At 48.0% G+C, this 24606-nt stretch overlaps 1 protein-coding gene across 4 annotated transcripts in view; it reads right to left on the bottom strand.

Moving 5' to 3' along the window:
- Window positions 1-24606, bottom strand: part of EXD3 (exonuclease 3'-5' domain containing 3) — a 297052-nt gene that overhangs the window by 158292 nt on the left and 114154 nt on the right. For all 4 annotated transcript variants that reach the window (XM_051807940.1, XM_051807943.1, XM_051807941.1 and 1 more), the window contains 3 exons: window positions 21420-21493; window positions 18918-18956; window positions 187-350 (listed from right to left, as the gene is read on the bottom strand). In XM_051807940.1, the coding sequence (XP_051663900.1) occupies window positions 187-350; window positions 18918-18956; window positions 21420-21493 (277 nt within the window). The remainder of the gene's footprint in view (window positions 1-186; window positions 351-18917; window positions 18957-21419; window positions 21494-24606) is intronic.

Raw genomic sequence — 24606 nt, 5'->3', positions numbered from 1 at the left:
ACTTTAAAATGCTCCTTTCACAGACATTTCCAGGCTTATGACAAACAAATGCAGTGTGTACAGGGCCACGATGGATCTGAGTACATGGAGGGAGCCTTTGCAAAATTGTCTTCCCAAGGAAGCATTATGGTAGATGATTTTAAGCAAATAAATATACAAGTAATGTACACTGAAAAGGGTCTTTACCTCTGTTGGGTGTGAAGCTCTGGCAGCTCCTCAGCCAGGCCGGGAGGCAGCACGTCCATGGGCAGCCCCCAGTGCCGCGCCCACCGCGCCGCGCGCCCGGGGCAGTGCCGGAGCAGCAGCTGCACCAGGTGCCCTTGGAGACAGCGACTGTCCCCAGCTGTGCTCTGAGAGGGGAAGCAGAGGGAAGGAACACTGTCAGTGCAATTCCCATTATGGCTGTCTCTCCCCCCCTCTCTGGATGCAGTGTCCTGCTGGGGTCCTGGGTGAGGGCAGGGAGGAGCAGGAGCCACCCCACTGCCAGAGCAGGGCTCATCCCACCACAGGAGTGGTTTTCCAGTGAGTGCTGCACTTCTCTGCCAGGAGATGAAGAGCACACACTTGAACTGCGAGCTCGTTGGGATACTTGTGTCCCCTTGCCAGCATGGCTGTTTGTCCAGGGAAAGCCACTTTGCAGGTACATCACAGAGAAACAAGGCTACACCACCACCACTGAGCCTGACTGGTGACCAGTATATTATTTACTTAGACACTGATTACATTAAGCAAAATCAGAACCAGCCACTAACAAGAGAGCAAAGGTGTCTGCAATTAAACAGATAATTATGGAGGGGTAAGAGTTTAGATTGTTTTAATCCCATGTTGCACCTGTACATAGGTCCAAAGTGATGCTGTGACTTGATGGCCTGTGAGAGGCAATAGAATAATAGAATCACAGAACAGGCTGGATTGGCAGTGACTTTTCAAGGTCATCTAGTCCAAACCCCCTGCCATGGGCAGGGGCACCTTCCACTAGACCAGAGCACTCAGAGCCCCATCCAGCCTGGCCTTGGACACTTCCACGAATGGGGCAGCCACAGCTTCTCTGGGCAACCTGTGCCAGGGCCTCAGCACCCTTATTGTAAAAAAGTTCATCCTTATGGATGGTTTAAAACCATCACCCCTTGTCCTGCTGCAACAGGCCCTGCTAAAAACTCTGTCCCCATCGTTCTTATAAGCCCTCTCTAGGTACTGAAAGGCCACACTGAGATATTCCTGGTGCCTTCCCTTCTCCAGCTGAATACCCCTGGCTCCCTCAGCCTGTCTCCAGAGTAGAGAGGCTCCAGGCCCTGGAGCATCTTCGTAGCATGGCTTAGTGTCTCTCAGGGCAGACAGTGGAGTGGGGCCTCATCTGTTCTTGGAAGTATTTGCACGGATAATTAGGACTGCCAGTCTCCCACAGGTGACAGGGAAGGCACATCAGCAAAGCTTTCCTGAGGGACAGCTTTGGTGTTCACAGCCAGGGAAAGGCTGATGTCAGCCTACAGCTCCCCTGCACCCACTGCTGTGAAACAGGGGCACCAGGTTCTTCCTCCGGGCAGGGTGGGGCCCAGGGGGAGAGTAGTGTCACCCTGCACTGGAAACAGGCTGCATGAAATGTGCTCTGAAAGTCCTCCTTCATCCCCACTGACAGTGAGAGGAACCCAGAGCAGTCTCTCCAGCTGGGATGAACCAGGGTTGGGTGAAGAAATTCCTCCCTTTGTGTCTGTTCGAGGCCTCTGGGGATGTGACAACTGGATCATTGCTCCAGCCATAGGGACAAACACACTCTCAGGTGTCACTGTGTTTGCACCTGCAAACAGGGAGGGCAGTTTAGGACGTTCCCTGCTCCCATCTGTTCTCTAGAGGAAGTGAACGCATGCCTTGGCACACTGCAGAGCCTGGGGGCACCAGCACAGACTCATGCTGCCAGTGGTTTAAGTCCAAATCCCAGCTGTGAGCCAGCCTGGCTGGAGCATGGCAGGCTGCCCACCCTGGCATGGGCGAAGGGCAGGGCAGGGACACAGGGACTGTGACAGCCCTCACGGCGACAGCTGGATGCACCAGAGCTCTTCTGACTTGTCCACCTCTTGGCAGGTGCAGTAGTAAGAGTTAATACAAACACAGTGACGCCAACAGTCACAGCAGCTCCATGGGGGTGGGAGCACCCCTTGTCCCCTACATGTGCCTGCAAATATCCCAGAGCCATCACAGCCACGTTGGCAACTTGCTCCTCTCTGATTTACTCATGCATCTGCCTTAGAAGTTAATATTGCCTACAAAACTGCTAAAACAAGCTGAAAATCTACACGGGGGCTCAGGACCTCTAGCTCTAGGACTGGATCCCTGCTGGCACTACCAACAAGTATTTTCAGAGGACTGAAATGCTCAGATCTGCACTGAAAGTCCATCTCCACCCTGCACATGTCGCTGCCATCTCCCCTTTGCTGCCCACCAGCAGTGCCCAAGGGTCTGAGCCTGCTCCCAGGCACTGAGCTTGCTCCCAGGGATGGCAGCACCTTACTCCTTGTCCCCGGCATGTAGGAACACCTCCCAGCTGGGTGGGAGGCTGGGGCCATGGGGCCTCATTCCTCACATTCCTTCAGTAACTAAAAGGTGAGAAGTTGTCTTCAAAGCAGACACAGAGATCAGGAAACAGATCTGTTGATGGCCCCAAGGTAAAAGGGAAGGGAAAAAGAAAGCCAAGAAGAAAAAAAGGAATGACCCCCCTCCGGAGGTGCAGGTGGGGGCAGAGGCTCCTGAGAACACTTTGGAGGAATCCGGAACCCCAGGTAGCACCAGGCTGCTCACAAAAACTGCTGCCTCAGCACTACATCTGCACCCCTGAGACTCTGTCAAATGCCAAACCACAGTTCTTCTCATGGATATGTGGAGGAATAGTTTTACTGCTGTTCACAAGAGGTTGGGGCACAGCAGGAGTCAGGGGCAGTGGGATGGGGGTCCAGCAGCTCACCAGGGGCTCAAGCACAGGAGAGAAGCTAGGGAAGGGGCAGGGCAGGAAAGGACAAGCTCTCCTGCTCACGCTTCTTGCCTTCTACATTTCCTCCTGAATTCTTCCCCTGGCCATGCCAGTCCTGACTTTTGTGCATCTCTCCCATCTCCACCTCTTGTGACTGAGCTCAGGCAAGCACTGAACACATGGAGAGGGGCTGAGTAACCCCTCCTGCCGTGTCTGCCAAGCCACTCCTCAGAGTCCTTCCCAAAAAGAACATATTTTCTTATTAACATCACAGAGCAATTCCCTCTTCTTGCTTCCCCTGTGTCTATCCTATTGCCTTCCTGCCTTTTTTCTAAAACACCGACTCTTTGGGGTTGGAGCTCTCTTCAGTTCACCCCAAGTCAATTCTCAATAAATCTAATCATGGCAGCTTTATTTCTGGAAATAATGAGGTGCAGATTTTTTTTTTATTTTTTAATGATAACAGATTTTTTTTTCAACCACAAAAAACAACTCTGTAAAGAAGGTTAATCTCTCCAGAGATATCCCATCTTGCATTCTGAAACAGAAAATAGCTTTGTTTGTCTTTTTACTGAAAAAAACCCCAACATTGCTCTAAAGGGGAAAGGCTTCCACCGCAACAGCTCTGCAAGAGGCAAGAATGTGGAAAGTTTGGCCCCAGAAGATGTGGGCACAGATGTAGAGAGCAATGTTTCACCAGGGATGACATTTCATGTGCTTTGCTGTCAGTAAATGAACACTTCTCAAGAGGAAACTGGCACAGTGCTCTGATCAACATCAGCGACACCTCCGAGCAGGAAAAGATTCTATAGAACATGAGGCTTGTTTACATCCCTCTCGGAATTCTAGACATATCATACATTCTTTAATCCATAGGCGCACACAGAAACCCCTGACACAACAATAACCCATGATTAAAGCTTTCCAAAGCAATGGCTGCAGATTTCCTACCCGTAAATCCTGTTCTCACTGCCAGGGCTTCACAAAGCTCACACCAACCACGCAGGGCAAGCTCAGGAATGTCCTGACCTTAACCCATTAACAATTCCTCCTTTGGTACCAAAAATTTTGAATCCAAATATTCAGTATCTCCTTTAGAAGTCACCCTATCCAACCCTAGATTTTTTTAGCTGTCTGTGTTAAGCTGTGTTTCACTCTGATCCAATTCTCCCCTTTCCCTCAACATCTCTTCCTGGAGAGGGACATTATTCACACCACTGACACTGGCTATTTGCAGAGTCAGATTTTAATTTAACTTTTGAATGTCTTGGCCAATTTCCCCTGTTTTCAAGTGGTTCCAGAATCAACAAAAAAACCCCTCCTACTAGTGTAGAGAAAATGTCAAGGAGAAGATTTTAGAGTCAGCAACTTTAAAAGGGGAAAAAGAAACCTGGACTTGTAATGGACAAAGCCCCTGTCAGCAGTGAAGGGCACTGACAGCACTGCTCAGTTCCCTGTGGTGCAGCAGGTACTGAACAGACACCTGTGCTTGAAGATTCCCTGAGCATCCCACTGTGCTTCTGTCATTGCTACTTCGTTGTGTCTGTGCTCATAACTGTTTTGAAGTTACCCTCATTTGTGCTGCATGGGGAGATGCTGCAGTGTCATTGGACATCAGATGTCATTGAAGGAAACTCCTTGATGCATGAGATGGGAGTTGGTACCCTCAGTGCCAGCCTAGACCAGGCCACAGCCGGTTCCCAGAGAGGAGGGGGATTCTGCCTTCTGGAGATCCTGAATAGATCACAGAATCACAGAATGGTTTAGGTGGGAAGGGACCTTAAGGATCATCTCATTCCACCCCCTGCCATGTGCAGGGACATCTTCCACTAGCCCAGGTTGCTCCAAGCCCTGTCCAACCTGGCCTTGGACACTTCTAGGAATGAGGCAGCCACAGCTTCTCTGTGCCAGGGCCTCCCCACCCTCACAGGGAAGAATTTCTCCTCAATATCCGATCTAACTCTGCCCTCCTTCAGCTTAAGGCCATCTCCCCTTGTCCTGTCACTATCTGCCCATGGGAAGTCCTTCTCCCTTCATCCTATAGGCCCCCTTTAAGTACCAAAAGGCCATAATAAGGCTTCCCCAGAGCCTTCTCTTCTTCAGGTGAACACCCCCAGCTCTTCTAGCCTGGCTTCAGAGCAGAGCCTCCAGCCCTTGGAGCATCTCTGTGGCCTCCTCTGGACTTGCTCCAGCAGATCCATGCCTTTGCTGCTGAGGACCTCAGAGCCGGACACAGTGCTCTAGGTGGGGTCTCGCAGGGGCACAGTAGTGTGGCAAAACCCCCTCCCTTGGATACAAATGCCAATTTTACCCCCACTCCCTTCTGAGCTGAGTTTGCTGTGAAAGCAGAAGCCACTCACCCACAGCCACTGCCCACAGCCAGAGCCTGAGAACACCCTGCTTTCTCACCACTTAAGCTGCTCTCTCACTCACAGGCACTGGCTACTCAGATGCACTAATTTATGAACTGAAGAAGAACAAAATAGCCTTCATTCATAACCCAGAAGACTGGCTTTCAGATAGCAATCAGTGCGTCACTGACAGAGCCACACTCCAGTGTTCTGGAGGCCATTACCACATCAATGCCTGGGAAGTGGGCTTTCTTCTCTCTTTCAACAAAGCTTTGGCACTGTGGCTCCCTGGGGCATGTTCACACTACCTAGCTCCAGCTTTGTGAATCAGGAGACTCAACTTCCCGATGCAATTGCTTCTTCCTAAAGGCAATTCAGAGGAGTCTAACTTAGGATATCACCAGAAGGGATCAAGGCAAAGGTAACTGTTAAAGCCAACTTGCCCTTGTGCTAGGGCTCCTCACAGTGAGCTTATTGTTCCTGGGCAACCTGGAGGAAGCTGCTGGCATGTGGTGAGGAGCTGGGACACTACTGTGGGACAGGATGCATCTGCAGCTCACACAACCTCGCCAAGGCAATGTCTGGTTCAGAAGTCCAGACACCATGGCCACGTGGCAGTCAGAAGAATCAAACCATACAGCTGGTCTGCTTATCCCCCCAGGAGCTGGATAGATGGGCTTTAAAGTCCCTTCCAACTCAAACCATTCTGTGATTCCAGGAGATGGTCAGTGGGTTGGAGCACATGGTGTAGGAGTACAATGGAGAAGCTGAGGGAGCAGGGCTTGTTCAGCATGGGGAGGGCTCAGTGGGGGGATGTGGGGGAATACAATCGTCTCTTCAATTTTGTCATGGGAAATCATAGAGAAGATCCTTCCAGGAATTCCAGCCAGGCCTAAAAGTAAAAAAAAGGTGACAGTGAAAATGGCTAAACATTGCAACGGGCCCAGAGGGGCAGTGGAACCAGGCAGGGCTAAGCAACACCTAGTCCAACTAAGTTGGCCCTGCTTTGAGCAGGAGGGCAGAGATGAGCTCCCAGAGAAGAGCTAATTCCAAACTGAAATTAGGCTCTGATTGTGTGATTAGCAGAGCTGTGCATTCCCCAGACTCGTCTCCACACAGACAGGCAGCTTCTTGCAGCAACTGCTGCTTTCAAGTCCCAAGTACCTCCTGGGCGAAGAACACCCAAGATCACATTTACCCAGAATATAGGATGGTCCTGATCATGCTCAACAATACTACACAGAGATCCAAATACATTTCTTGCATTGGGATTCCTTCCAAATTTCTGTCAGGCAGCCCCTGAGGGAAGTAATTCATCTTCAACAGATGAAGTCATCATGTCTCCAAAATCTGCTCCTGCTGCCACAGATGTGAGCAGGTACAGAGCAGAAGGAAAGAATGAACACTGCTTTCAAAGGCAGATCTGAAGAGAGAGAATTTTCAAATAACATTGAGCAAGAGGTGGAGACATTTCCTTCAGCACAGTGACATCCTTCATATGCCTTCACCCAGCTCACAGAGCCACAGAACAGATGAACCATCTGCTGGCAGTGGCTCCACAGCACAGGACATGGACACTTCCCTCCACAGAGATGGAAGGCTCCACAGAGGATGTTTCACTGAAGTGAATCCAACATGATCATTCTCAGATTTCACTTTAGTAGCTGACCAGAACACAGGTAGGAATGTGTCTTGGCTGGACAAAGCACAAGCCCGGACAGAAATGGAGGATCCTAGAATCACAGAAAAATGGAATGTTCTGAGCTAGGAGGGACCCACAAGGACCATCCAGTCCAACCCCTGGCCCTGCACAGACACCCCAACAATCCCACCCTGGCCCTGAGAGCTTTTTCCAAATGCTCCTTGAGCTCTGGCAGCCTTGGGGCTGTGCCCACTGCCCTGGGGAGCCTGGTCAGTGCCAGTCACCCTCTGGGGGAAGAACCTTTCCCTGAGATCCAACCTAAACCTCTGCAACAGATATTTAACAGGTTTAAGAGTAAAGGAACAATGACATTGCTCCCATGTGCCCAAGGGACTGTCTGGCACGCGATCCCCCAGATGCCTCAGGACGAGGGAGGATTTGGTACGGAGGGCACCACGGTACATCTGTAAGATGGCAAAGCTCAGCCCTGACACTGGATCCCACTCCCCACTGGCACATAAACACAGCCTGAAAATGCTATCCTAAAAAATCAGCTTTTACTGCCTGATTTGCCACTGCTGCTGCACCCACAGAACATATTAGGGAAGGGATCCTGTCCCTGTGCTCCTGTCACTGTGGACTTCAGACAGATGCCCCAGGAGGAAAGGCAGCCCGAGGCCCTGCTGGGACCAGTCAACCAGTGTCGCTTGTCCCTGGGGCCACTGATTAGTTCCTGGTCTTGTTCAGCAGTGTGGGTATAGTGACACTTTGGGAACTTTCCCAGTGGGAAGATCAGAACTTTTTGTTTTAACTCACAATTAACTCCTTATATCCCACAACTCCAGGTATGCTGATAGACAAAATCACAGTGCATCCACCTGCAATACTTGTTCTCCCCTCCACTACCTGGCCAGGGAGTGGCACAGGTGTAGCTCTGTAATGAGCTGTAGTGTCAGGTTGATCCCACTGAAATAGCCTTTATTTGGAGAGAGAAATAACTGCATGCCATCCATAAAAACCAATACTACAACTCCATAACAAACACTCTAAGGTAACTTTAGCCTACTTGCTTTTCCAGATATAATCTTCTTCCTTCCCTTCAGTCTGTCCTGAGGGTCTGTTCTTCCCCTGAAATCCCTTTCTCACAAACACTGCAGAGGCACCTTCTGAATTCCAACCTAACCCCGGGGCCCCAGAGCTGATGAATATTATTCATCCCAGGGATCAGTCAAGGACCATGCACTTGATCTGAATACATAAGCCACAGAGTTTTGATATGCTTCCAGACTTCTCACACCTCTCGGTCCCACGATAGCAGGCTGGAGATATTTTCTGGGAGCATTCCAGCACTTGGCAAAGACTGAAGATGAATGATGATGGGGAAATTGGCCAAACTCTTTCAGAGCAGAGTAGTGTGTTACTTATCACAGTAGATGCTTTGTCTAAGCCCAATGACACAGTGCATTGAAGACAAACTGGCAACCCTTATCTCCCCACTGTATTTTCAAGTAGCATTTATCTACCCGCCTTTTGTCATCATGTCACACACACACGAACAAAGTGTTGCTGTGGCCAATGGCAAATCCTGCTCTCCAGTTGGAGGGAGGGAAGGCTCCCATCGTATACTGCACCCTGGGTGACCTGCACTGCTGCTGAGCCTCACTGAGCCTAGGCCTCATGTGACCCAAGACCATTGCCCTGGTCTCTCAAGCCTCAGAAGGTTTATACGATCAACCACAAATGTTCTACAAAAGTCACATCACAGAACTCTGGTTTGTATCCCGAAGCATGGAAGCCCTGATGAGGGAAATACTCTGCTAAGCTCTTGGTCTGCCCGAAGGATGACTATCCAACTTGAGTATTCCAAAATCCAACTGAGCAGAGGTGTGTGACATCCACTCATGCTACAGGATCTGTCTGCAGGAGCAGCGAGGGATGCCTGGAGCCTGACCCCACTGCAGGGACGGGGACAGGGCAATGCAGCTCCACATCACTGCAGGATTGCCAGAGCTGCAGCTGTGTAAAGGAATGAAACCACTGTCACTGTGTTTCCACTGCTGCTGGGAACTGAACTCACAGGATTACACCTCATCAGTTGTCAGGGTGTGCAGGAGCTGAAGCCACCCTGATGCCTTCCCAGTTGGTTTGGATAGTACTAATATTAACCCTAACAAGCTAAACCAGTAGGCAACTAACCCAACCAATCACTCCACTAAGAGTTCCCATACGCAGTCACATACATAATGAGAATCCACAAACTCCATCTTCCTTTCCAAAGAGACATGGAATTACAGCACATTTATTGCCCAGTGGGAATTCCTGCTTGGGTCCAGCCTATGTCCGCTCCACAGACTTCACTGGAGAAAGCACTTACAAGATGGGAGAAGAGCCTCAGAAACGTGCTTCTTGTTCTCTCCTGACTCCATTCTCCCTGCTCAGGTCAAGTTCCAAGTTATGATGCTGAGCAACAAAGCAGGAATCTCCTTTTACTTGGTCCTGGCTGTGGATTATTTTAACAGCTCTCTAGAGGGGTCCTCCTGGGCCAGAATGCAGGGGGTTGGAACTAGAAGATCTTTAAGGTCCCTTGAAAACAGAACTATTCCATGATTCTAGGACTCTACGGTCATGACTCTGCCACACATTCCTGATGTACAGCAATTCCCCTCAGATCTGCACTTTTCCTGTGGAAACAGATGTATCAACGACTGGCTATCAAAGTGCTCCAGGTTCTCACCTGTATCCCTGCCTGCACTAAAAGCCCTGTAAGGTTTGAGGTGGAATGAACTTCACATCTCCCATGTCAGCTGACAAAGAACAGAGGCCACAAGCTAATTTCTTTGCTTTCTTTATAACCCAGCCCTGGGGTTCACTGACATGACTTCTTAGGTCTCTTCTCTGCTGCTGCCTTGCTTCCAGCAGGTTTGGAAGATGATTTTTTTCATGATCTGTCTGTGGAAGCCCTTCTCCAGACCAGGCTGAAACTCCGAGCAATGCTCCCCAGGGGCTCTGTCACTCATGGTCCCCAGCCTTCTGTGCCCTGTACTCACCCCTAGTGCTCTCCCTGGCTCCGCTCTGCTCATGGGTCTGCTCCAGCCCCGCTTCAGAACAGTGAGGAACTTGGGGTTAGGTTCTTTTCTCTCTAAGAACATTCTAATGTGCCATTCCCAGCAGGGGTCACTTTTCTATTTAGGAAAGTCTTCAAAGTAAATAAGCAAAAATCCTGACGATGGAAGTACTTGCTCAGGAGCACAAACTCTTCCCATCATTAGTCTATGGAAATAGATGCCCACAGGACAAACATGGGTTACCACTGATTTCTATTCTACCATGCCCAAACCTCCCTGGCTCAGAGTCAAAGCAATAATCAGTATCTGTGCAGGATCTTTCCCAAAAGCAAAGCTTGGCAGTAGATTTTTCTTTCCTTTAATCTCTTTTGGTACACTTCAGCTCCTGGTGGTTTTTGTTCGGGAGGAGAAATGCTTGAGAGGGTTGACTGAATGAACTCTGAAATTCACACCCTGGCAAACTGGACTGATTTCCTAAATCCATAATTACAACATTCCTCAGAGATATGCATTCTTTCAGAGCGAACAAGGGAAGATTAGTTTCCTGTTTCTTCCCATTTACATGACTTCTCTGTCAAGAGGAACTTTTTTTGTTTCCAAACAATCCTCTGTTTATGTGGTTCTCTTCTTGGCAGGGAACTGGGGAACTAATCTTGACTAAAAGTATAATACAGCCAAACTATCAATTGCCAACAGTCTGATTATCTGTGTGCAAGGCAGCTGATCTGCACAGCCTTTAGAATCCAATATCTATCAGTGGAGCACTCAGACAGGGACCGATCGATTACAGAGGGTTTAAATAATCTGGGATGATTATTGAATAACTGGATAGTTTTACCGGGGGCTGGATAAGAAGGGCAGAGCAGGTCTGTGTGTGTGAATATGTACAAGGCTTAAAACTTTAGTAGCACTGGGCAAATGTAGCCCCTCCACCTGCACAGCCCCAAGCTCTCAGCAACTCCCACCACGTGGTCTCATGCCATGGAGCTGCAGGTGAGAGTTGTCTCCCACTTGCAAACAGAACATATGCAGAGCCCTATTGTTTCTCAGTTTGTTTTTTTTTAAATTAGTGAATCCATCCTCTCCTTCTGTGCTACACCAGGAAGCAGGCAAGCTCTATCTCCCAGCCTCCCTTTTACCTTTCCCTGTTTCTGCTGTAGAGGCCAATGTCAGTGCTCTTGACAGGGTTCCCTTTGTCCTAGAGCAAAAGGAACACGAGGATTTGCCTGTTTGAAGTGAGCCTGTCCTCATTTTTACCCTGTGGTATACAAACAGGAGCTGGGGATGTTCAGTCTGGAGAAGAGAACGCTCTGGGGAGACCTTGTTGTGGTCTTTCAGTACTTGAAGGGGGCTTATAGAAAAGACAGACAGTGACTTTTTACAAGGGCAGACAGTGACAGGACAAGGGGGGATATTTTTAAACTGATAAAAGGGAGAGTTGGATTAGATATTGGGAAGAAACTGCTCCCTGTGAAGGTGGTGAGGCCCTGTCACAGAGAAGCTGTGGCTGCCCCATCCCTGGAAGTGTCCAAGGCCAGGTTAGATGGGGCTTGGAGCAAGCTGCAATAGTCGAAGGTGTCATTGCCCATGGCATGACATGAGATGAGCTTTAAGGTCCTTCCCAACCCTTCCAGCCCAAAGCAGTCCGGGATTATGTGACTCTAACCCTACCACTGCTGCAGTCTGGAGTCAGTAACAGGTATGCTCGACACTATATATTGACTCCTGACATAGATTTTAAGGAGCTGGTATGTTCTACATGTTCCTGTAAGGTTTTGGGTGATTGTCCTTCCTACATAGTTTCCTGCTCCCATGTGGCAGAACTCAACTTCCCCCAGCACACCCCAGTGGAGCCGAGCAGCTCGCTGATGTTCTTAACTCTTTAACACTGACCTCTCACCCTACAGCCATAAGCCAATTAGCTCTTTTTTATACCATACCAAATCTCTTTCTGATGAAGCTGTGCTTTTGAATGAATGCCTGCTAGTGACAGAAATGTAATTACAGTGCTTAGCAGCACGCTGGCCTTGGTTGGTGGCAGGGGTTAAGGTCAGAATGCATCTCTAACATACCAAAACAATTTAAAGGAGATTTCTTTTTTTCTAGTGTGTTCTCTCCAGTTTCCTCTCTTCACTCTCCAGTACTTACTATGCCTGCACATAAAGGCTATTCAGCCATCAATTTTAAAACTGAGATCCTGAGCTTTCCAAGGAATTCCTCAACAATCCCTCACTGAATCAGACACTTACCTCCCATCAAGCCCCAGAACTCAGCCCTGTGGAGCCACCCTTCAGTAAATGGGGGCTGATTTTCTGAAGTTATTGAGCAAACAAATCTTCTATCACTCCAGAGAAATTTTAAGCTGACTTTTAAAGTTATTTTGGACATTTTTGACAATGGCAATTTCTCTTAGCTTCTTTGCACCTACTGTAAAATTACACTAGAATTCATCAGTGTCTTTGTGCTCAGCAATGGCTGGATTTGTTATAAACAAAACTACCATAATTACCATTGGACACTCCAGTCCTCCAGCTCTAACAGAAAATTAACCCAGTCCAGGCCACGCAGGAGGTACCTGGAGGTATTTACATTAACTGTATGTGATAGACTCTTCTTTAGGCAGGAAGGCACAGAACACCCTGCATATTTGGCTTTTCCCATGTATTCTCCCACAGCAGCTGTGGGTTTGTTCAATGATAAGTTCCCATTTCTTTTAGCCCAACGGTGTTGACTTTATTAGGACAGGTGTACATCTTCCTGCTCTCCATCCTCGGAGCAGAACAGAGCTACAGAACTGAATCACAGAATCATAGAATCACAGAATATCCTGGGCTGGAAGGGAACCACAAGGATCATTGGGTCCAAATCCTGGAATTACAGGATGCTGTTCCTGAGACAGTCACAGATATGTCTGTTCCCTGCATCAGCACCATCAGTCAGTCCCTCTGCTTTGCAGTCACTGGTGTTCTTCCAGCTATCAAGAAATATATCACCCCATTGCCAAACTGAACTGCAAAATAGAAAGAAATCTATACTTTGCCTCCTACTTTAATTGTCCATTTTACCCATGGTTTAATATGCCCTTAGGAACAATATACTTTTACATCATGTTGTAGCTCTATGTTCTCCCCAGAGACCTTCAAAAGGAATAGTGAATCCAAAGAAAATGGCACAGGGCAAAAGCAGAGGGATTGTCCAAACACTGTCACCCCCCTGAGCTCCTGTCAGTCCCTGAACAGGGGACAGAACGCATGGAGAGGGATGGAAGGAGCAATGGGAGCAACCGGTGGACACTGGGGGAAGCAAGGCTGCCAGTTCTCTCCTGAAACCAAGCCATTACCCCAGTCCTGACTGCCCAAGGCAGCAGACCTTAAAACTGTCACTACTCAGGTCTAGACACCAGCTACTTTGCAAGAGGGAAACGGAAAAGAAAAACCAAATCTCCTTTTTTAAACAGGATCTGTTAGGAAGCTGCTTAAAGCTGTGGAAAGATAAATGCAATTCTTTACGATGGTTTAACAGGCAGACTGCAGGCAAAACCAGATCAGGAGCAGCTCCTACGTATTCATACACACCCCCATACTGGGAGCTACTGGGCTCCAGTGGCCCAGTACCTCAAAAAAAAAGCACCATAGCAGAAACACTGGTGGAACCACAAAAATTTATTTCAGTTGATGGTTCCTCCCTGAGATTTTTAAGGCCAGAAGGAACAAAACTAATCATCCACTGGTTCTAATTTCCTGCTAGAAAAGAGCCCAGAAGTACTAACAGGGGACTCCACACGTCGGCTGGTTAAACTAGTTTGGGTTTCCACCTTCCAGGGAAACAGGCAATCTGGATTTGATGTTCGAGTGATGAAATCCATCCCATTCCTGAATAAACACTTCACTCAAACACAGAGGAGAAGATAATTTGACATGCAGTCTTATACCGAGAGACAAGTCGTTCCTTAACCACCTCCCGAGCATCATTCCCATTTGCATTGCACAGATTGCTTCATTCCCTGTGGATATTCAGTTCCTCACACCACGGGGATGCTGCCGACCTCAAAACAATCTTGAGTCAATTGAAAAGTTTCCCTAAACCTTTGGAAAAATAATTACATTCTGCACTTTAAATTCCCCTTAAAATTCCTCTCCCTGAGTGTAGCAGTTATTGCATTTTATTCCAGAGGTAGTTGTGTTTCAATTGAGGTCAAAATGGTCATGTACAGAACGGATCTTGCCGTCAGCCACTGACATTTATAAATTAATTGGTTAAATAAGTAAAATTACATCAAGTCCTTGCTGCAGTGTAAGGTTATTTACACCTATTAAAAAGCAGGAATTGTCCAAGTTTTTCCAATTTATTGCACAGAAAGGAGGACACTTTAACCTTCTGCCTTCTACTGGGGGAGATTTCAGAATATTGTCTGTAAGCAGCAGAACAACCCTGGAACTGCAGTGGAACTGGAGCTATAGATTTCCTAGGAATTACCAGCATCTCACCCCGGTCACCCAGAGAATGAGCTGGCACAGTGCTTGATTTCCATGGTCAGAAATTTTAAAATAAGTAAGTTATCTCACTGACCCAGCTGGAGGAGGAGAGAGATCAGCTGCAGGCTCTCCCCATGCTGAACAGGGGAACAGCTGGCTCCAGGATTCATCTCAGCATTCCCATGGAAGTCCCGAGCAGGCTGAAGAGCTGCAAAACAGGGGCCTGAGGGAAAACAAGGGCCACTTTTCTGAGTGGCGTATCCCTGTATCCCCGTCCCCTTCTCTCAAACCCCACAGGCCAAAGTGAAGGCCAGAGTGGTTCCACCCAGTACAGAATCAGAGAATCATGGAATCATTAAGGTTGGAAAAGACATTTAAGATCATCCAGTCCAACCGTCAACCAGCACCATGTTCACCACTAAACCATGTCCTCAGCTGCCACATCCACAGGTTTTTTGAACACCTCCAGGGATGGTGACTCCACACTGCCCTGGGCAGCTGTGCCAAAGCTTTACAACTCTTTCTGTGAAAAATTTTTTTCTAATGCTAGACCTTCCCTGGTACAACTTGAGGCTGTTTCCCCTCATCCCATGCAAGAGGGCTGGCTGGTGGGCCCCTGCTCCCAGGGAGCACCCAAGGAACACGTGACACCTCTACAAACAGCAGCGTTTTTCTGAGCAAAGTTTTGGAAGGGTTTAAGATTTTGATATTTGAGAAGCTAAGGGACAGTTTCCCTGTGCAGACTTCAGCACAGAATTGTTTGGGATTTAGCAGCAAAAGGCCCTTTGGCTCAAGGTCAGTAAAAATGAAAATCCCATTTCTAACCATTCCCTTTTTCCAACCTCACAGTTACTATGACACTGGTAGTCCCAAATGAACCAATGTGTTTTATCCCTGTCCAATACTGATTCCAGTCAGTGCCCCAAACAAGATCTGTGCAGTGTCACCCTGTTCTGCTCCATGGGAGAAGGAGTTTCATAGCAGGAAGGCCCAATAAGCACACAGACTTCTGGCATATTTGAGACAACACTTTAAACTGATTTGGCACTGATCAACCCAGCTGAGCCTAGAAGGGCCCAGTTACAAGATCCCCCTGAAACACTGGTGAGAACAGGGCACACTGAGAGTGGGGCAGCAGAACACCAGACCCTCCCACTCCCAGTCCTCTGGCAACTGGAGAATTTCAGGTCCCCAGAACATAAGTGTCTGGTGCTATTTGAGACATCCTGGGGCTCCAGGTGCCACCTGAGACAGGAGTGCACCTCAGCAGGGCCCATGTCATGTTGCCAACCTCACACAAGTATCTCAGACAATCTGACACCTAAACACCGGCAGAGGTGACATCTCTCATCAGTCACTTCCCTACTGTGCTCCTCACCAATATCACAGTTCTGTGTGTGTTCACTTTCTGAAAGCTTGGCAGATCCTGAGCCTCCTGTCTGCACAAATGATTGGCATGGGAGGTGTCCCCACACTTCACCATCAACAGAAAGCCTTTCACCTCACACACCGAAGCACATCTAGAAGTTAGAATCAGAGAATCATGGAATCTCCCGGGCTGGAAAAGACCCACAAGGATCATCATGTCCAATCCCTGGCCCTGCACAGACACCCCAACAATCCCATCACTTTGCCGGTGCCAAAAATGCCTTCTGTGCTTTTTAGTCTCAAAGTGATTTTGTCCTGCAGAATTTCCAGGGGAACATCAGCATTCCACAGCCCCTCCTGCCACTGGCCACATGCTCTCTGCAGTCACTGGAGGGACAATCCTGAACACCTCTGAGCAGAGTCTCAGACTGGCTGTTCTGTGCTTGCTTTGCCCAATTTTACCCTCTTTTTGCAGCTGATGAAGCCATGAACAACATGAAGTATGTGACAATGGAAGTAGAAGGGCACACAGAAAGCAGACAGGAGGCTCATGCCCTGCCTCTTTTTTGCTGCCTATCTACCACCACTGTCCTACACACCTTCCCCTCTGCTTGTGAAGACAGGCACTCCCGTGTGTTTCCAGCAGCCCAGAATCAGTCAGGCAAGGGAATGAAGAGCTGGCACTGGGCACAGAGAGTCTCTTCCCTCCCTCTGCCCTCCAGGCACCTCCACTTGGAGAAGATGCTACAAGTGGCAGCTCTCCTGGCTCATCAGGTTTGCAGCAAGCAGTGGGGATGAGGGCAGCTTCCCTATGGTATGAAGAGGTTTTGATCCCTCTCCTTCCCCTTCTGCCTCCTCTGCCATCCCTGCCTGGACGTCAGCTCAGGTACTGGGCGCTGGCAGGCAGAGGGGGCAAAACCAGTTTGCTACAGGGCTGGAAACAAGTTCTGTTGGCCCCACACTTAACTCCTGAGTTTCTGCCTTTTGTAGGAGCAGTCAGGATCACACATTGGATTCATCCCACAGGAAAAATGTGTACTTGCAACGTTCAGGGTGAACAAAAAGAAATCTCAGCCCTGAAATGTCTCTGGCCTGCCATGGTGAGTGTGCCATGGCCAGCAGAGACAGACCTGCTTTCATCAGGGCTCCTGAGATCTGTGTAATTCACCTGATATCTCTATAATTCCTGATATTATATAACCACGAGGGCTCCTGATAGGTCCTTTGCTACAGCTGCAGCACAGAATTAAACGAAAATGAGCTTTAATCCCATCAATACCTCTTTGAATTTCAAATTAAAAAACTTATCCAAAAATTATCCATTAATTTTGAGAGTTTGCCATTGTCAAGTCTTTTGGGTGTTCTGGTTCCCATTCCCCCAGGTGACCAGAGGTCACACTGAGTCCCATCCTCTGCCTCCTGTCTTTAATAGTGCCTGGACAGGCAGAGCTTGAGAGATCCAAACTGTCTCTGAGCCTCAACTAAACACAGGGATGGGACACACAATACAAACAACGGCTTTCCTCAGCTCCACAAGGAACTCAGCAAATTTTTTTGATCAAAACATGTCAAGTCACGGGTTAAGCTGTTGCCCAGAGAAGCTGTGGCTGCCCCATCCCTGGAAGTGTCCAAGGCCAGGTTGGATGGGGCTTGGAGCAACCTGGGCTAGTGGAAGGTGTCCCTGCCCATGGCAGGGATGAGCTTTTAAGGTACCTCCCAACCCAAACCAGTCTGTGATCCTGATTCTATGAAACTCTGAGCAGATGTTGAGTCATTCCCCCCTGTAAAGCCCAATCTTTCAAAACCTATAAAGTCCCAGACAACCTTAGTTCTTGCACTGAAAAGCAAAACTGGCTCTGAGATCTCTCCTTTGTTCCCTCCTTTCCCTGTCAGCAGCAGCAGCAGCCTGCCCAGGTGATGGTTTCAGTTCCCTCCAGATGCACAGGCACAGATTCCAATCACTTTCAAGTGATGCCAAAGCAGATCTCTGATAACTCGGAGTCAGGCTGATAACAGGCAAGTTCCAGCACTGCTCAGCTCATAATTACATAGCTGTGAAAAACAGATCAGTTGGCAACACACAGGAAATACAAAGATTGGAATCCTTCGGGAAAGCGAAGACAACCCTTTGCCACAGTCCATCACGCTCTGTGCTCTCTAGGGAGGCGGCTTTACCAGGCACCACACATGCACTTACTTCCCAGGGAGTATCCTGAGCCTCCTGCCTGCACAAGTGATTGGCATGGGAGGTGTCTTCACACTCCATCATCAACAGAAAGCCTTTCACCTCACACACCAAAGCACATCCAGAAGTTAGAATCAGAGAATCATGGAATCTCCTGAGCTGAAGGAGACCCACAAGGGTCATTGTGTCCAACGCCTGGCCCTGCACAGACACCCCAACAATCCCATCGCTTTGCTGGTGTGTCCAAACAGTGCCAGAGACCTCAAATCCCTGAGATCATCAGTCACCAGGCTGGCTGTTACCACTGGGAGCCCGTGCTGACCCTTCAAGTGGATTTTCAGAAATCCCCAATGGCTGCAGAACTCAACTGAGAGGAGTTACAGAACAGGAGCAAACACCATGAGGCTGCAATTCCACAGGGATACCATGGACACATAAATAACCACTGATGGTTCACTAATGAAAAGTAAAATGTACTCGATACATTCAGATCATAGAATCGCAGAACCACTGAGTGTCCTGAGTTGGAAGGGACCCACAAGGGTCTTCGAGTCCAACTCCTGGCCCTGCACTGGCCACCCCAACAATCCCTCCATGTGCCTGAGTGTTGTCCAAACATTCTAGTTTGGCTCCAGCCGAAACTCCGGCCAAATGAGAGCATTTACAAAGACATAACAGGAATTAAAATATAAATGTTCTCCTTTGCCCTTCCCTGCATGTACAGTTTTGCTGTATGCTTTCAAAGTGATGAGAAAGGGCAGAACTGTAATAGCAGGAGTACAGTATCCAAAACTGGATACTCTGAACAATTTAAAACAATCTCCAAGCAAATAACCCTGAGAAAACGGGAGAGGGAAATCCATACTCACCTGAACGTGATCTGCCCAGTTCTCCTCAGTCATGGTTTTCTGAAAAGACAAAATTACTCCTGAGACATCTCAAAAAAGGAGGATGTTCCACACAGCAAACTAGAAAGGAACACCACATGGTACCCACTGGCATCACCAGTGGTCGAGGAACGCACTCTGGAGCACACGGGACAGCTCAGCTGTCAGGGCACAGCAGAACAACACAGTTTGGACAAAGTAACTCAAAAGAACTGTTACATGACAGCATGTAAGATATAAAAATTCATGTGCAATGTGTCCTCAGACTGTTCAGCTCTCCAGCCAGCCCATGGAGAGCCATCCCATGGGCTCCAGGAAAAGGAGACATCTCAGGGATCCTCTCTCTGCAAGGCTGAGCATTCAGAATATTAAAATACAAACTTTTCTCAACAGCCAAGTCATCAAAAATCCTCTGGAATCATGAGGTCTGGGAAAGGAAACTGATAAGTTAATATTCTCATTCTAATGTAGTTCAGAGCCAAACTTGGGGAGAAACTTGGGATTGGATCTACTCTCCACTCTGCCAAGAGCAGAGGCTGCATGAGACTGACCATGAGCCTCAGCCTTGGTGCTGGCAGAGGAACAGGGATTGCTAGTGCCACTTTTATGGAAAGGTACAAGAGCAAACATGGAGTAAGAGCCTCAAAGAAAACAGCTCTGAGATACACAAGCATGTAATTTAAATACTAGTGAGATGAAGGGGCCATTTAGCCAGAGCTCAGACACAGCTGAGAATGGTAAACAGAGAGCACCAAAGAGCTCTGAGAAGAAGGGACTGTGTCCAGAAGCAGCTGCCAAATGTACCTTAATGGAAGTAACTGGCCAGCTTGAATATTTTAAATCAAGCAAATGCTCCAAAACAAAGGAAATGGAAGACCAAAGAGAGCAGAACCCCAGATCATGAATCCATTCCACTCTGCTAAATAAACACACCTGGATAAATGCTCTCTGCTCACTCCCAGTGGATGACCAAGCTTGTTCCAGTGATGTCATCTGCACTAAAGATCTGAGATGCAGGAGGCTGGAATGCCCACTCCTCCCCAGCTCTCCTGGCAGTGAGGCTGGCAGGCAGCAAAGGCAGCTCAGAGCCTTCACTGATGGCTCGGGAGGTCTTGGGAGCAGAACCTGCTGTGCCAGAACGGTGTCATCAGATCAGCACCATTCAACCCCATCCTCATGTTCAAAGTACTGGGGCTGGGGGGTCAGAAGATATGCCTGGATCTGCCCGTTGCTGTCAGAGCAAAAAGGAATCCTCTTCCGAACACAGAACAGGCACTTCAGGGGAGGTGGCTCATTCCCTGAATGCTGGCTCTCTGGAGACTGGATCAATAGTCCTGTAGGAACATCTGAGAAACCTGCTGGGCTCAGACTCTGCTAAAAACCTCCTGTATCTACAAGAAGAAAATCTTTTATGAACTGCAGATGAAAACCTGCTCCAAGCTTGGCAAATACAGCTTGAGAATTCGAAATTCAAGAAATGGAAACATTTCACTGTGATATTCAGTCTCTTGTGGTCCTTGTCCTTCACAGTTCAATGGATACACCTGGATACAAGTGAGAGCTGTTTTTTACAGAAGAGGCAGAAAAAAATAAATCTGACTCTCAACTGGTATGATCTGTCCCCAGGCACAGGGTTGTGCTGAAAGCCAGACCATCAGGAGAAGCACCAAACCCACCCTGTTAAGGAGATAAATGTGTTCCCAGTACAGGAGCTCAGGAGCATCCAAAGGGCAGTGACTTGGCTCAGTGCACTCATGAGTGGGGAGGAGAAACCACACTCAAGTCATTCTGCAGACAGTCAACCTCCAAGCTGCCTCCTAGAAAACTGCTTCTCAGAAAGAATTAGTGGCATTTTCTTATTCCTCCAACCCCTCAGTGCCAGCACAAGTACCAGTGGATTTGGAAAGAGAATTTGGAGGCTGGACAGAAGTAAAGTTTGTTCAAAGAGTGGTTCAGGAGCTGAAAATAGGACCATTTTGTTCCACAGTAACAAGGTTGGCAGCACAAAAACGCTCCTGTGGCAGGTTTGGGCCATACCTATCCCAGCCAGGCCACAAGCACCAAAGCAAATTGCCTACAGAGCACCCAGACATGAGGAATGTCTAGAACCTAGTGTTCTTAAAACCCCACACAAATGCCCCAAAAACTCTTTATCCAGTATGTTCCTGCTTACTTGAGATGGCTGAAGGAAGCTGAACGCTGGAGAGCTGATCCTGACCCAGAGCACTGAGGGAGCTGAGGGGAAGAAGCTCCAGCCCTGAGCAGTCAGGACACCCAGGTATTGGAACATGAATGGACATACAAACTATTCACTCACAGAACAAACTGATCCAATGGCAGATCTAAGACATCTTTATATCATAATACTCACACCAAAAACTTGCTCATACACTACCGATACATTTCAATTATCTCAATTGTGTTATTCAAAATGCAAATGGAATGAAAATCCTCATTCACCCCCACACACAACACAGCACATACCTCAACAAATCTCTTGTAAAAGAGGTAGTTCAGGGTTCTCAAGTGCCGCTGATTTACGACATTAGGGCAGAGGGCTGAAAGAAGGAAAAAGACATTTAAGTACCCAACATCGCCAAATTTCCTGGAAGTTTTACTATCTAGACATGACACTTTTCCTTCCCCAATGTCAGACTGGGGTTGGGGAAGGCAGGATGCCCTCACACTTGGAACAGTGAGGGACAGAGCAGAACATTGTCAGCTTATCTCAACTATAAACTGTTATTTACACTTTCAACTGTGATTAGCAATGCTAATCCTCAGGTCTGATATCTCTGGTTCCACCACCCCTGAGTGATAAGATCCACCCTGTGGTTCAATATGCTCCATAGTCAATGACTTCACACCTTTAATTAGGCAGCATCCCCACACGGGCACCACCTCAGTCTCTAGAGGCTGCATTCTTCTGGGTTTAATTGGAACCTGTGTTGTTAAGTCATTGAAGCAGTTGTGAACAACTTACTCAGGATGTAAACTTGTGGCTAAAGTTTATCCGATAAAACACAGATCCATGGAAGAGACTCCGCGTCCACACAAAGAGGGTGGGGACTATTGTTTTGCTGAGCTAGCAAGCCACACTTGTTGATAATATTTTTATTGCTGTCATCTTCATTAGATATGGCTCATTACAACTGCAAAACTCGAGATCTTCACACAGTGCCTTGTTTTGAAACCCAGTGCAAGGAGAGATAAAGGCAGGAGATAAAATACATGAAGTGGATTAGCATAGGTATCTGTCAGTTCCTGCTGGATGTTGGGATGCATGAACAGGGAAAGGCTTAACCAAAGCCTTCTGTGAGGCTTCAGTGGCTAAAACCATCCCACTGGGAGTCAGAAAGAGCAGAACCAGCAATCAGAAATGGTCACAGAGAACAGGAAAGTGAAAATTTTCTGCAGCTTCCTTTGAACAAGAGTCCACAGGGAGAAAGCAATTCCTTCTCTCTCTCCATGCCTCACACAGGGCATGCCCAAGGATTATTAACCAGGAGAACAAAGAAAGATCTCTGGATACCAGATCCTGGGATCAGAGGGGGATGGGTTGATGTCCCACTAGATACAGCAGCTTCTCAGAGTCCTCTGAAGCATCACTTCAGAACGTAAACATTTCCATCTCAAACACAAAAGGTTAAAGCTGTTATTTTTATCTTCCACAGTGTGACAACAGATCCTTACCCTCCAAGGATCTGAGTAAATTATTGCAATTATCACACAGGATATTGTCCCAATAAATATGGTGATCTTTCCTCTGGATATTATCCCAATATCTGGAGGAAAAATCACCAGCTCATGGAAAGCAACACTCGCTAAAAAGAACATAAGATCAAGGTAAAAATTAATAACATTCCCATCTAACTCAGAGATTTCAAAGCACTTCAGAAAGAACCATGGCATGACTGCTCCAGGCCACCCAAAAGATCCACTGAACATTTTTTCTTTGAGCATCTAGAGGAAATATCCAAAGCAGAAGCTCTGGCAGAACTGGGAGTTTCAATGGCCAGCTATCTGTGTGGAAAGGACAGAGGAACACAGATACACTGGAAAAATGCTGGAAGGCACTAGTGACATATTTTATTCTGATGGAACAAGTGAATTGAGTTTGAATCTGGTTTTTTATACTTTATTACAGAAAACAGAGAAGGACTAATCAAGAATACAAGTACAGGCTGGATAGAGAAGGGATTGAGAAAAACCCTGGGGAGAAGGATTTGGGTGTGTGGGTGGATGAGAAGCTCAACCTGCCTGACCATGTGAGTTGGTAGCCCAGAAAGCCCCCCATGCCCTGGGCTGATCCCACAGCGTGGGCAGCAGGGCAGGGGGGGATTCTGCTCCTCTGCCCCACTCAGGTGAACCCACCCTGCAGAGCTGCCTCCAGCTCTGGGGCACCAACACAAGAAGGACATGGAGTTGCTCTGGAGTCCAGAGGAGGCCACAGAGATGCTCCCAGGGCTGGAGCCCCTCTGCTCTGGAGCCAGGCTGGGAGAGCTGGGGGGGTTCACCTGGAGAAGAGAAGGCTCCAGGGAGACCTGAGAGCCTCTTCCAGGGTCTAAAAGGGCTCCAGGAGAGTTGGAGAGGGACTTGGGACAGGACAAGGGGAAATGGCTTCCCACTGCCAGAGGGCAGGGCTAGATGGGAAATTGGGAAGGAACTGTTGGCTGTGAGGGTGGTGAGTCCCTGGCCCAGGTTGCCCAGAGAAGCTGTGGCTGCCCCATCCCTGGAAGTGTTCAAGGCCAGGAGCAACCTAGTCTAGTGGAAGGTGTCCCTGCTCATGGCACGGGGTGGAACTGGATGGTCTTTAAGGTCCCTTACAACCCAAACCAGTCTGAGATTCTACGGAAAATATGAGGGAGAATGGTAACTTGGTAAGAGAGACAATGAAATGAAGAGATCAAAGCTCTTAAGGAAAGGAAGAACAACAAAATAAAACCAACAAAATGGACTTCAATAAACTCAGTGATTTCATGTGGAAATCATTTATGAGGGAAAAAGGAGTTAAGAAGAGCTGACAAAGGAAAAATTGGAAGTGAAGAGACTTAACTGCTAAAGCAAAAGCTTTTACGGATCTCAGTCACAAGAAGGAGGTTAAAAGAACATGAAAAATGAATCACACATACAAGTCAACAGCAGAAACACATAAAATCATGAAGCCCAAAGTAAAACATGTTTCTATCAAAAGCTATAAAGGCAAGAGAAATTCCATACAGCCTTTTGGAGGAAAAAAACAACCACAACCCAGCAAAATCTAATGCAAGGGAAGAATTGGCAGAAGCTGTGTGGAGATTGTAAATCTCCCACCTTGGAGGTCTGTAACAGGTTGCACATTCCCAAGTAGATCAGAAGTATCAGAAGGAGCTCCTTTGGCCAAGGGGCACAGATGGCACAGGTGGCACTGCAGAGCCTTTGCCAGACCTTTCCCTGCACCTTCATGATCATCTGCACCTTGTACGTGCAGAAATCAAAGCACTTCAGGGCACAGCACCTTCCTCAAGGTCAAACACCCAGCTGGGGGACCAGGAGTCTGAACCCAGGTCTCCTGCACCTCAAACAATGTCCTGTTGGTCAGAGCAAAAGACCTTATCCTAAGCTTTCCAGAACAGGGACCATCCTCTTAGTCAGTGTCTGTCCAATGGGATCATGACTGGTTTGTGGAGCA

Source organism: Manacus candei, unplaced genomic scaffold (genome assembly GCF_025592945.1).
Source record: "Manacus candei isolate 608988 ecotype Guabito, Panama unplaced genomic scaffold, ASM2559294v1 h1tg000071l, whole genome shotgun sequence".
Lineage (NCBI taxonomy): Eukaryota > Metazoa > Chordata > Aves > Passeriformes > Pipridae > Manacus > Manacus candei.
This window is presented reverse-complemented; position numbering and strand designations above follow the sequence as displayed.